Here is a 12,259-nt window from a genome sequence, read left to right on the forward strand (position 1 = left end):
AACATTAGAGAGGAAGCTGAATGTGGGCTTGTGCATTGAATCCTAGAGAAAACAGCAGTCATCATCATAATCATCATTAGATTCAGCTACAAACAGTGAAGGTCACCATAAGCTGTGTTGGCAGGCTGTACCTGAAGGTGCTTTCCCAGTAGGCATCTATGGAAGCTGTAGACTTTGCTGGATCTCAGAAGATTAATCTATGTCAAGATGTTGGTATCAGATTCACATCCCTCAAATTTCATGTATTCACCAGGGAACAGGGACCAGCACCCTCCAACTGGTGTTCATCATGCTTTGGGCTGTGTGGGTCTTAGAGACTTAACCCTTAAAAATTCACCCTTTTGTATTCAGAGCAGACTGCATGTCCATGGATATCTGATCTAGAGCCAGTTTCCTGCACAAATGCAGGAAGAAGTCCCTCAGTAGCTGTTACAGGTCCTCCAGAGGCTGTGCCAGTCCTGCTGCTACAGACTGTCTCTTTTTTTCCTTCCTAGATTGAGGAGGAGATGCTGGCGTTGCAGAACGAGCGCACCGAGCGGATACGAAGCCTGCTGGAGCGCCAAGCTCGCGAGATCGAAGCCTTTGACTCAGAAAGCATGAGGCTAGGTTTTAGTAATATGGTTCTTTCTAATCTCTCCCCCGAGGCGTTCAGCCACAGCTACCCGGGAGCTTCTGGCTGGTCCCACAATCCTACTGGGGGTGCAGGACCTCACTGGGGTCATCCCATGGGTGGCCCACCGCAAGCTTGGGGCCATCCAATGCAAGGTGGACCTCAGCCATGGGGTCACCCCTCGGGGCCCATGCAGGGGGTACCTCGAAGTAGTGCTATAGGGGTCCGCAACAGCCCCCAGGCTCTGAGGCGGACAGCTTCTGGGGGACGGACGGAGCAGGGCATGAGCAGGAGCACAAGTGTTACTTCACAAATATCCAATGGTTCACACATGTCTTATACATAACTTAAACAATAACTGAGGGTGGCAATTCCACTGGAGCTGTCTGCCAACAGAAACTGCCTACAGACACCAGCCCAGCAGCCTCCTCAGTGCGGTGCTGACGTGTGGAAGCTGGGTGCACATGGAATATTGTATTCATTTTGTAAAGCATTACATTTTGTGTTTACTAACTGGGATGTCATAGTATTTGGCTGCAGGGTTTTGGGGGGTGGTTTTTGGTTTTTTGTTTTGTTGTTGGTTTTTTTGTTTTGTTTTTTTTTTTTTATGTTTTGGAGGGGTCTTGGGAGGGCATCTGAGAAATATATGCAATTAGTCAGAAGAGTTGGCTGGTGGTCATCACACTGACAGAAGGGCCTCAGACTGCCCTCATCATGCCATCCATGTAGGAAGTCTGAGGGAGAATGGAGACCTCTTCCCATATCCATGAATTTCAATCTGCCACCCTGCAAAAACCAGGCAAGCTGCCTTTAAACCAACATCCAGGGGAGGAACAGCTGGATCTTCTGTTCCATTTTTATTTGTCATTAAATTTGATAAATTTCTAGGCTATTGCCTCTGCCAGGAGGCATTTTCAAAAAGTTGTAGGTGAGGAAGAAGGTGAGAAGAGAGGCCAAGAGACACCAGGGCTCAACAGGGCCCTTCTACCCCAAGTGCACGCTCTGTGTTGTATAAGAAGTGACGTTCTGTCAGAAGGCACTGGTCAGCTTCCCGAGAACTCTGTAGGGAAACCTGTCTGGGGGAACAGGCTAGGAATGTTTGAAATGTTCTATCTGCTTTGGCACTCCCTGACTGTGCTGCTGGTAGCTCAGATGAGGTTGGGCAGAGGAGCGTAAGTAATGCACTTGTACAGCTAATACTGTGACATCTCATTTTAGCTAAGCATCAGAATAATTCTTGGAGCCCAGCGTAGTCCTTTTTGCTCCATTCAGAAATGTTTAGACTTTCAGCCAATCAGTCTCAAATGCCAGAGGTGTTTTGAAGGATGCCATAGTCACAAAATGCCATTGATCGGGTTTTTCATTATTACACTACATCCACCAATTTATTACCTTTTTGGCTTGTTGCAATTTCCTGTTTACATGTAGCGTGTAGCCAACTGTTGACATGTTTAGTTGCCATGGTGTACCAGGAGGAGCTGAGCCAATGACTCTTTCCCAGCTGATGACTAACCCACATCACCACTGTAGATCTTGCTGCATGTGAGGCTCCTTTTTTATTGTTTTCATTGCTGCAATACTTCACAACTTTTACAGTCCCTAGAGATGCTGTGATATTTCGGCAGCGTATCACACCATGTGAGAAGGCACTACTTCCAGAGGGCTCATTGGAGCTGCTGTACTACTGAAAGGAAACAAAGGAGGTTGTGAAATCCATACAGTGATAAAAGGTCAGGGAGTCTTATAACTGAATGACTTTGTTGGCATCGTGTCATCCCTTAAGTGCTGGGAACCAGAGATGCCCCCATGCTCTCGTGCCAGTGCCAGGACGGTGTCGCTCAGCCGGGACTGTGGGAAGAGCAGGTAGATGAAGTTTGGTTTGAGGCAAAGGTTTCCGTCTTGGGGACTGACCAGCCAGGGTTCTTTGTAAATGTTTTTCCTTGCACACTAATCATCTTGAAGAAAACACTAGCTGCTAACTCTAGGATTTGCCTTTAATATGTTTATAGGGCTCAAAAGCGAGGTTTTCCGAATGTGTTTGTCCATGTGACATATTTATATAGTAAATAGTGTCTCGCTGCTGTTCAGTACCCGACAGGGCAGCGCTCTTTCATTAGCTAAATTAACATCCACTCCCAGTCCTCAACTCTCTGCCAGTGTCTGGTGAATCCAGCTGGGATTTCTAGCATTGTGATGTAGCGTATCACTCTAATTGAAGATGGAAACTCCACCAAAACATGTTTGAGCAGCCCCTTTGTAAGGAGTTTTGTTGTACTAACAGTTGACAGAAGCCTGGGAGGAGGTGTGGGTCCCATGGAGGTTTCGCTGGATGCTCCTGGGGGCAAGTGGTAACTGTGAATTGTCCTGTCCTTTCCTCTGCTATGTTTTTATGTGGAATTGGATGTTTTGGGGTCACTCTTTTGCATTGCAGTGTTGTTGAAATGAAGCGCAACTCGTTTAGGAAAGGTACCTGTGTTTTCCTAGGTTTGGAAGGAGAGACAAAACCAAAATGAAAGGCCAAAATTGTATTGGGGTTCACCATGTGATTGTGGAGGGTGTGCCCAGAGCATGGTGCTAACACAGCATTTTGAGTTCAGCTCCTCTATCCCAAACAGCAGCAGCTACAGTGGGGACAGGCTATACCTGCAAGTTCAGTGGGTTCATTCTTCTGCTTCTGTTATGGTTTGAATTTGGTCAAAGTCTCTGGCTTAAATTGAGCTACTTCAACAGAATTCTCTCAACACATCTATTTGTGTAATGTCAAGCATGACTGAATGCTGAATCCAAATGATGGCTATCCCATATTGGCTTTTTTGTATTCAAAAAGAATTGTGTAGTAACCATTTTTACATGTATATCATGTGCAGACCTGGACTATTCCAACAAGTTAATATTTTAATTAAAATAGTTTGCAAAAACTGATTCAGATCAACTGGTCTAAATGTGTGTGTCCCTGTGTGTACGTGGGGGAAGAAAAGCTGTCCCAAAACTGCCTGATCTCGAGAGGAAGCACCTCATTACACAGCTGTAGCCAGAGGAACTCAGGGTCAGGCGGTGCCTTGGAGGTATTTGAGGAGGCCCTTGGTGTTGAGAATTTTAATGTATCTCAGGTTTATTTCTGAGATACATGAACAACTGTGCACTAGAGAGATGCAAACACTCTCTGAATCAGTTTGCAAACTCTTATTTTTAAAAGTAAAGCATTTTTAAAAGTAAGGCCAGTTGCTCCATGTTGTGCTCAGTGCAGTCATGCCCTCAGTTTTAAAATTACTGTAATCTGTAAATTGTGGAAACTACTCCAGTACCTCAGCAAAGATGTTCTCTTGCATTTCTTACATTCATATTTAACACTGGGGAACTCTTCTGTGTGGACTACTTACAAATTTTATTGCGATGTTTTTAAATCACCAGCTTGACCCCTGAAATCTCTTTTCTGTGGTTATTTTTCTCTCCCCTCTGCAAAGACCTGAAGTTCTGGTGTAGCTTAGCCCAGAGATGGAAAAAAAAAAACAAAGTAGCCAGCATTTTTACCTCTTTCTGATTGAAATTTCCTTTGATTTTATTTAAAACCTGTGAAAGGGACCACATTTTCCTTCTTTTCCATGGTCCCAGGGAGCTAGCAGCCACCTCTCCCTTCCATGTTGAACATTACGTGCTTTCTTCCTTGGGTGCAGCACTGAAATGGAGGCCACAGCTCTGTTTCACCTGCATTCCCTCCAAGCCTGTGAACTTCAAAGAGGCTGAACAACTAAATACATGGTGTGATACCAAACTTTCCACAGAAAAATTTCCCTGCAGCCATTACTTGCCTGGCTTGGGGCCAGGCTGGCATCGCTCTGTGTCCCACCCAGCCCTCCTGCGCCGGAAGAACGGGCACTGCACACTCGCTGTGACCTGCACGGGGGTGCAGCCAGGGCACTCCTGGGGCTGTGCTGTTGTTTAAACCCCCAGGGCCCCTCGCCTCCAGGCTCCCAGCCCCTCGACCCTGCTTACGTGCCATTTCTTGAGAGGCAATAAATCCTATCGTACCACTGTCTCCCATTACTCTGTTGAATACGCACATCTCTCTGGATATATATATGGTATCTCATTTGTATATATTTATATACTCTGTATGTACTTGTGTGTGGGTATAGGTGCACACACACCTCATGCTGTGCATTTCTGTCAGGGCACTTCAGTTCTGCTGTTTTTTAGCGCTCCTGTTTGTGAGCAAAAGCAACCCCTCAGCAGGGCTCTCGGGGCGAGGGCACAGACGTGGCACAGGCTGTGCTAGGGCTGAACCCTAGCAGCCCTAGTAACTGCAGCTTGCTTTTTCTGGGGCGTGAGAGGGTAGGTAGCTGCTGTGGGTGTGCTTTGAAGGAGACCAGGGCGCTTCCTGAGGGTACCAGAAAGTCACAAGGCAGCAGAGAAGCAAACAAGATGGTTTAGCGATAGGCAAGCAGTGGAGGCACTGTAGGGATCTGCTGGGGAGGCGGCGAGTGGGCCGGTGAAGTGCTCAGCAGGCTGAGCTCAGAGTCCCCAGCTGCGTCTCGCCACGAAAGATCACAAGCCTGGCACGGTCTTGGCTCGCTGCACCGGCACTGGCTTTTGGCATTCCTGAGGTGGAGCCGCTGCTAGCTCTGAACACTGGCTGCCTTGGCATGTGTCTGATACCTGGAGGTTCTTAGGTTGTGTGGAGGGGCAAAAGAGAAGCTAGATTGGAAGATTTTAAGTACACATGTGTGTTCTTAGAGACTTATGGTCTGTACATCCATATATACACACAGAGATGCTCTTGGTCCATTCTTTACTCTGCTTAGGCCCTGTGTGCTTCGTCACTCGAGTCCAGCCAGCAGCGGACAGCCTTGTTCCTCTCCTGGGTGCTTGCTCTGCAGTTCTAGTAAATCTTGGCCCTGGTCTTTCTCATAGTAGAGGGGTGAGTGCCATGCTGGACACCACCAGCTCCTCAAGCTGTGAAGACCCTTCTGACCTTCTCCTTTGTCCTCTCCAGACCCCATCTTAGGGAGGCATTTGACAGTTCAGGGGATAAGCGGTTCTTGCATGTGTCAGGTCACGCATTTCCCCCAAGGACGCCCCGCCAGCTCAGCAGAATGCCAACCCTGGGCTCTCTGTGTGCTACCAGAGAATTCGGAGGCAATATTCCCCCTGTCCCTTCTGGAAGGTCTCTTGCAAGTTTTTTTAGGAGAGACTTGGGTTTGGTTGGGTCATTCTTACCCTTTCGCAAGGAGTAGTGTTGTCTTTACCTGTGCTCCTGCCTGTAGGATGTTCCCACCCCAGGGCTGGCCCACAGTGAGCCCAGAACCACGTGCCAAGGACAGAGGAGCAGTGGATACCCAGGCAGGGATGCTGGTCACTGTCTCTCTGCTGTGGTTGTTTGAGTTTGCACTTTTACAAATCGATTGAGCCGAAGTCTTTTGATGACTGTATGTCAGGCGCTTTGGAGGGTTGGGGCTCGCTGTTTACAGGCAGAAAATAAGAAAACCTGATAGATCTAGTGGTTTTAGTAAACATCACCCCACCAGGGAGCAGTGGCAGCAGATAACCCAGGTTCCTGTTGCACAATGAAGTTCAGCCAACTGAGCTGTGATGCTGCCTGCTATATCCCTGCCCCCTCCTCCGGGGGAAAGGAGAGCCCTTTGTCAGCTAGAGAGGGACTTAGTAAATCGGATTTGCCAGCAAACAAGCACCTTAACCACTGAGCTGTGGGTCTCAATACTTGCACTTCACCTGAAGGCTCCCTGGTGGGGAGAAGGCAGTTTGGTTCACGACCATTAGCTCTGCACCTGCCTGGCATCCTCAAAACACCCTTAAGCCATGTCCTAGGGAAAATAAGACCCCAATATCAGCTCCCGCTCTCCGTGCTTTCTCTGAGTGCACACAGTGAGACCAGGAACCAGGAGGGCTGAGCCTTGCCCCCACGGATGTGAACAAACCCTGGGGGGAAACTTCTCCCCACCTCGCCCCTCCGGCCCCTGCCCCGCTCCCCACCCTTGAGTACGGGTACCTCAGAACATGCACAGTTTGAATTTTCACTGACAATTAGTTTAATTATTGTCAGTGAAAAGAATTGTAATTATCTGTAAATATGTAGTTAACAAATTGACCTAGTTTCTGTATTTTTTAAGTTTTTGTACTAAAATTTATAGATACAGTATGTGCCAGCTAGCAAAAAGCTACTGTAATTGCCAGTCGTAGTTCAGCATGCACCTAATCCCTGAGACTTGTCCAGTGATGCTGTAAGGAATTTGTGCTTAAATATTGCGAGCTGGGGAGGCAAACAGCCACTGGCCTGGGGCTTTTGGCTTCCAGCCTCTGGCTGGGTTTTCCCTGATGGCTGTGTGGAATCTCCTTCCCTTGGGCATCCTGTACCGCACGGAGGGCAGTGCGAGGGACAGAGCAGAGCGGTGGCTTCAAGCTTGCTCTGGAGCTGAACTCAATGGGAACCAAGTTCAGGTTCTTTGCTGCAGTTTAATACCGGCTTGTGACTATGTTTTTCAATCTCTCTAGAAATGATCTGTTTTTCCCCTTCCAAATGTTTTTGTCTTTAGCCCGAGTTCATCTAAATCTACTGGAGGAAAAAAAAAAAAAAACAACAAAAAACAACAAAACAAAAAAAGACTTTGATTTGAGGTCGTTGCCTGCTTTTAGTGCCAGGATCACACATTTCTATGGCAACTCTGAGCTCAGCAGAGTGCAGAAATCAGCGCAGGGTTGTTGACAAGCTGAAGTCGGCGGCCGCTGCCTCTGCACAGCTCCGGCAGAGCCCGGCTGTGCCTGGTGGCAGCTGCCAAGGGCGACTTTGGGGGTGCAGTGTGGTGGCTTGTGGGGGTCCCAGTGTCCCTGCCCCAGTGCAGCTGGCTTGCCCTGCAAGACCTGCTGCTGAGCGAGGGGTGGGCTCCTAGGAATGGTCAGGATCTGTGCTCCGTGTCCTGTGGCAGAGGCAAGCTGTGAGTCAGTAGCTGTGCTGAGCATCCCGGGAAGCTGCGAGCAGAGGAGTCTGAGCGCCGGTGAGGCCGTGCTCTCCGGGTCTGGTTATCCTGGAGGTTGTAGGGAATGGGAGCTTGTAAGGATTTCAAGGATCAGAGAAGGAGAGGCAGACGTGCGCGTACGGGTTTGGCTTTTGGCAAGCAAACCACCCGCTTCCTTTCTTCAGCTTTTCTTCCCTCCTAACCCCCCCGCAGCTCTTCCCCCTGCTTTGCTTGGAACAGGAACATTTTTTTTACCTGCCTAGAAACAGCTAAAAGATTTGGGGGGGGGGGGGGGGGGGGGCGCAGCCCTGATGTAAATAATTAACGTTGCAAAGTGAAGTGTGTATAACATAAAAGGCTACAGCCCTTTGGTGACTTGTAAATGCTTTGAGAAGGTTGTGGTATGACGTGGAGGGGCCAAGCGACCTGCCCGGCCCCGCAGCCATCGCTGCCCCACCGCCACCGCGGGGCCGGGGGGTCGGGACAGGATGGGGGGACCCCACCCCTCGGTGTAGTGGATGGGAGGGTAGCGTAACGTGTGTAATACGGATAGGAGAAGCTGTGTGAGGTGTGTATAGTGTATATTTTTTAAAAATAGCTTGCTTGTGTTGTGAAGATTTTAAAGACAAACTTGAGAATTCTAGCCTAACTATTAACACAAGTTTAACATCAGTTACCCCACTGGGTTCAGAGCCTCTTGAATGTATATTCCTTTTTGTAACCTAAATGACCTATTCTTCTACCAGTCAGCCAGACATCCTATTTATATTTTTAATTTTATATATTACTTTCCATTTGTTTTCATTATTTCCAGCATGTTTCTGGGTTTGGGTTTTTGTTTGTTTTGGGGGGGGGGGGTGTTTCTTTTTGCACAAGAATTGTGTGAAGTCAAGGAAATGTTAACTCAAACCTGGTATTTTCCAACCTGTTCCCCCTCCCCTTCCTCTCCTCCACCCCTGGTAGTTTTTTTTTTTTTTTTCTTTCTTCCGCCAACAGTTTGGGATTTTTCTGGGCTGGGATGCAGCGGGTGGGAGGAGGGGATGGCTCTTTTCCATTTGCAGCTTTTGTGCAAATGCCAGGTCTTTTTGCCAGTCAACTACAAAAATGCTTCACTTGCTGGTTGCTTTAAAAAGGAAAAAAAAAAAAATTTAAATAAAAAACAAAAAGTGTAACCTTATCAGTGCGATGTAGACCCCGGCGGGAGGAGGGGAAGTGCACACCTGTAGCCACACACCTCTGGCTTTGGCTGCAAAACAAAAGCAGACCTTTCCTAGTGAGGAGGTGAGCACAGGGCAGCTGCTGCCCGACCCCGTGCAGGGTTTGCCGTGCCAGGAGCGCCATGCCTTGGGCTTGCTCTGCCCCCTCGGCCACCGCCTGCTCATGTGCACAAACCCCAGAGCTGCCTGCTGATGACAGCAAAGCTGTTGCTGCTTTTCCTCTCCTCCTCCTCCTCCTGTTCCTCCTCTCCCCCTCCCCAAGGAGGTCCAGCTCCCCAGCAAGAGCTCACCCAGCACCCGGCCCCAGCGCCTTGGCCGTTTGCTCTGGGGCATCATCCAGGTATGGGCAGGCCCGGCCGGCGCCGTGCTGTGCCACAGAGCATTAGATAGAAAAAAACACACACATATCTGCTGTTTTACTATGAACACTGGTCTGAGGTTTCCAGGCTCAGCACCACGGTGATGGGCCACGAAGGATTTAACCAGGGGAATTAAACTCCTTCTTGCTTCCGTGTCTGGTAGCACCAGCTGGTATGAGTGAATCTACAGGTGTGCGTTTTCCTTCTTGTAGAAAATGCCACGAGCACTAACTGGTAAGGCTTAATGTACAGTATATTGTCAGTATTCTGGTATTCTTCTGGTTCAACATACATTATAGCTCATATATAACCTGTATTAATTGTATAGATTGTGCATTTAAAGCTGTTACCAAGTTGTCAGAAAATAAGAGAAGAGAAAAAAAAAATAAGGTCATATGTAATATTTTGTTTGTAAGTATCCTTTGTATCATAGCAAAGGAAATGTTAAAAAAAAAATCAACTGTAATAAAGTAATTTTAGTACACGGAGTGTCTGCCTGCCTTTGTGAGACCCTGCCCCAGGGGTGCTACCGCGTGTAGGACCTCTGCCAGGTGAACACGGGGGGCTCCACCGTGGGACCCCCCCACCTGCGCGGCCGCGGCAGCCCCTTCCTCCTCTCCTCCGTCCGCAGGAACTCGGCCATGGCCCTGAAATATTCCAGCACGGCCTCGTGGGCCCAGCAGCGGCCCGGCCCGCGGCGGGGGAAGCCGCAGTGCCCGCCGTGCGGGGTGAGCAGCAGGAAGAAGTAGGGGCTGCTGCGGAAGAGCTCCCGGGGCAGGCTGCGGGCCGGCGGGCCGCGCACCGGGTCATCGGCGCTGCAGAGGCACAGCACCGGCACCGCCGCCTCGTCCGCGTCGCGCAGGGGCTCGTTGCGCTCCCAGTAGCTCTCCCAGCTGGTGGGGCGGCTCCGAGTCCGGCAGAAGAGCGTTTCCTCCAGCTCCCGCAGCGAGCGGCTGCCCAGGAGCCTGTCCGTGTCCACCACCTCGGCCAGGGCCCCCGCGTACCTGCGGGGATGGGGCGGCCGCCGTGGGCTTGGAGGAGCAGGGGTGCTGCACGGGCTGGGGGCAATGGGGATGCTGGGATGGGGGCCACGGAGAATGTTGGCAGCGGCTGGGGTGTGCTGCTGTGGGGGGTGGAGGGTCATAGGGGTGCACTTGGAGCTGGGGGCTACAGGGATGCTGCCATGGGGGTGCCGCCAGCTTGTGTGCCCATGGGCTGCTCAACAGTCCTGGCCCTGCACGCAGAGGAATAGGGGTGACCTCGACTGCCCCAGCCCCAGAGTGGCTTAGGAGGCCCATCCCAGCCCTTTGCCAGGGATCCTGGAGGGTCCCCACAGCACAGCCCGGGTGCCATGACAACGGGAGACGGCCGGCGCTCCTGCTTCGTTACCGTGACAGCAGCATTTGCAGTGGGAACGGGGAAACAGGGAGGGGGGAGATTCCCTGCTGCCCACCCCCAGCACCCCATCCCTGCAGTACACACTGTTCCTTGCTGCACCCATCTGAGATTTGCTGCAGCTTCACCTGTCACCTGTTTGCCCCTATGTTTTGGGGTTTATCCACATTATTTTGCCCCCATCTGGCCACCTGCAGGGCCCCTTTACCCCCACAAGCTCTCAGCACCCCCCAGGGAAGTGCCCACTTGCTCAAGGCCTTGGCCCAGGGCAGTTTGCCTCCTGTCTCAGCCAGTGCTTGGTTCACTCGAGCCTGGCTGTGTTGGGCAATAGGGAACCCAGAGCCCTTGGGAAGGGACAGCAGCAGTCACAGCCCCCAGCCCAGCCCTGGGCTGGCATCACAGTCCCCCCGCAGGGCCAACGGGAGGGTCAGGTGCTGGGGACAAGGGGCAGTGCAGGGAGAGGGGCCAGCCCCACTCACCCCTCTGGGCCCAAAACCAAACAGGGGCTTCACCAACTCCTCCCAGGAGGAGCTGTGAGACCCTGCCCCAGATCTCCCTGCTCAGGAGCCCCAAGATGCTGCGGCAGCCCCAGCCAGGCTGGGGACACACGTGGTGGCCCAGCTGGCCCCATGGCAGCCGGCTCCAGGCTGGTGTTCATTAACCAGCACATTTTGCTGCCCTCAGCACCTCTGCCCTGCACTGGGGCTCCTTGTTTCAGCAGCACCCACCCCATGCACATCCCCAGGGAAGACCGAGGGGTCCCCGGGGTACCCCCATCCACCTCCCCAGGCCCAAGGGACTGCACTGACCTGCTCAATCCCTGCTTGAGGTGGAGGAGCAGCGGCCACTCGTAAAGCCAGGGCATCCTGGCCTCAAACCAGTCGCGGCCACGGAAGATGGGGGAGAGGCAGGCGGCGGCGGCCAGGCGGCTGGAGGAGCCGCTCTCGCCCAGGTAGGCGAGCAGCAGCCCCGAGCCCGAGCCCTCGCTGACGGCCAGCAGGGAGGCACAGGGGTGCCGGCACCGCAGGTAGGTCACGGCCTCCCGCAGGTCCCCGGGATCCCCGAAGGGCTGGAGCCGGGGGGTGGTCAGGGGGCAGCCATTGTGGCCCCGGCGGTTGAAGATGACGGGGATGAAGCCCCGCTCCAGCGCCCGCAGCCCCAGCTGCAGCAGACCCCCCGTCACCTTCCCGGCCGCGTTGGGAATGAGCAGCAGAACCGGGCTGGAGACTCCCCCGCCGCCACCCGCAGCCCCCCACGGCCCCACCAACCAGTCCAGGGCTACCAGCCCAGCGTCCGACAGCTGCAGGAGCTCACGGGCCACCACCGGCTCCGGCTCAGGTGGCTGCAGGAGCTGCCACAGCATCTGGAGCCGGGGCCAGCACGGCCACAGCCAGCGTCCCCCCCGCAGCGCCGCCGACCGCCCCAAGCTCCGCACCAGGTGCTGGGCCAGAGCCGAGGGCTTGCACAGCAGCCGCCAGTGCCCCGAGCCCTCCTCGGCCATGAAGGGGATCCCCTCCTCCTCGTCCTCCTCGTCCTCGTCCTCCTCTCCCCCGTCTGCAGGCACCTCCAGCTTCCCTGCCCAAAGGCACCAAGCTAGGAGGGCCAGCCCCACGAACACCGCAGCTGCGGCCACCAGACCCTCCGGGGACAGCATGGAGGCGGCAGGAGCCTCAGCCGGCAGCCCCGATGGTCGGCGGTTCGCAGAGC

At 52.6% G+C, this 12,259-nt stretch overlaps 2 protein-coding genes across 3 annotated transcripts in view; one reads left to right on the plus strand and one right to left on the minus strand.

The window, feature by feature from the left end:
• The window catches only part of TAOK1 (TAO kinase 1), a 65,191-nt gene extending 57,952 nt beyond the window's left edge, over window positions 1-7,239 (plus strand). For both annotated transcript variants that reach the window (XM_059487207.1, XM_059487208.1), the window contains one exon: window positions 495-7,239. In XM_059487207.1, the coding sequence (XP_059343190.1) occupies window positions 495-956 (462 nt within the window). In that variant the 3' untranslated portion in view covers window positions 957-7,239. The remainder of the gene's footprint in view (window positions 1-494) is intronic.
• Window positions 7,240-9,392: 2,153 nt separating this feature from the next.
• On the minus strand, window positions 9,393-12,206 carry ABHD15 (abhydrolase domain containing 15). The gene is made up of 2 exons (XM_059487209.1): window positions 11,362-12,206; window positions 9,393-10,161 (listed from the first exon to the last, which is right to left on the minus strand). The coding sequence occupies exons 1-2, from the start codon at window positions 12,204-12,206 to the stop codon at window positions 9,684-9,686; spliced, it is 1,323 nt and encodes a 440-aa protein (XP_059343192.1). The 3' UTR covers window positions 9,393-9,683.
• Between the last annotated feature and the right edge of the window lie 53 nt (window positions 12,207-12,259).

The sequence above is a fragment of the Ammospiza nelsoni genome, chromosome 21 (genome assembly GCF_027579445.1).
Source record: "Ammospiza nelsoni isolate bAmmNel1 chromosome 21, bAmmNel1.pri, whole genome shotgun sequence".
Lineage (NCBI taxonomy): Eukaryota > Metazoa > Chordata > Aves > Passeriformes > Passerellidae > Ammospiza > Ammospiza nelsoni.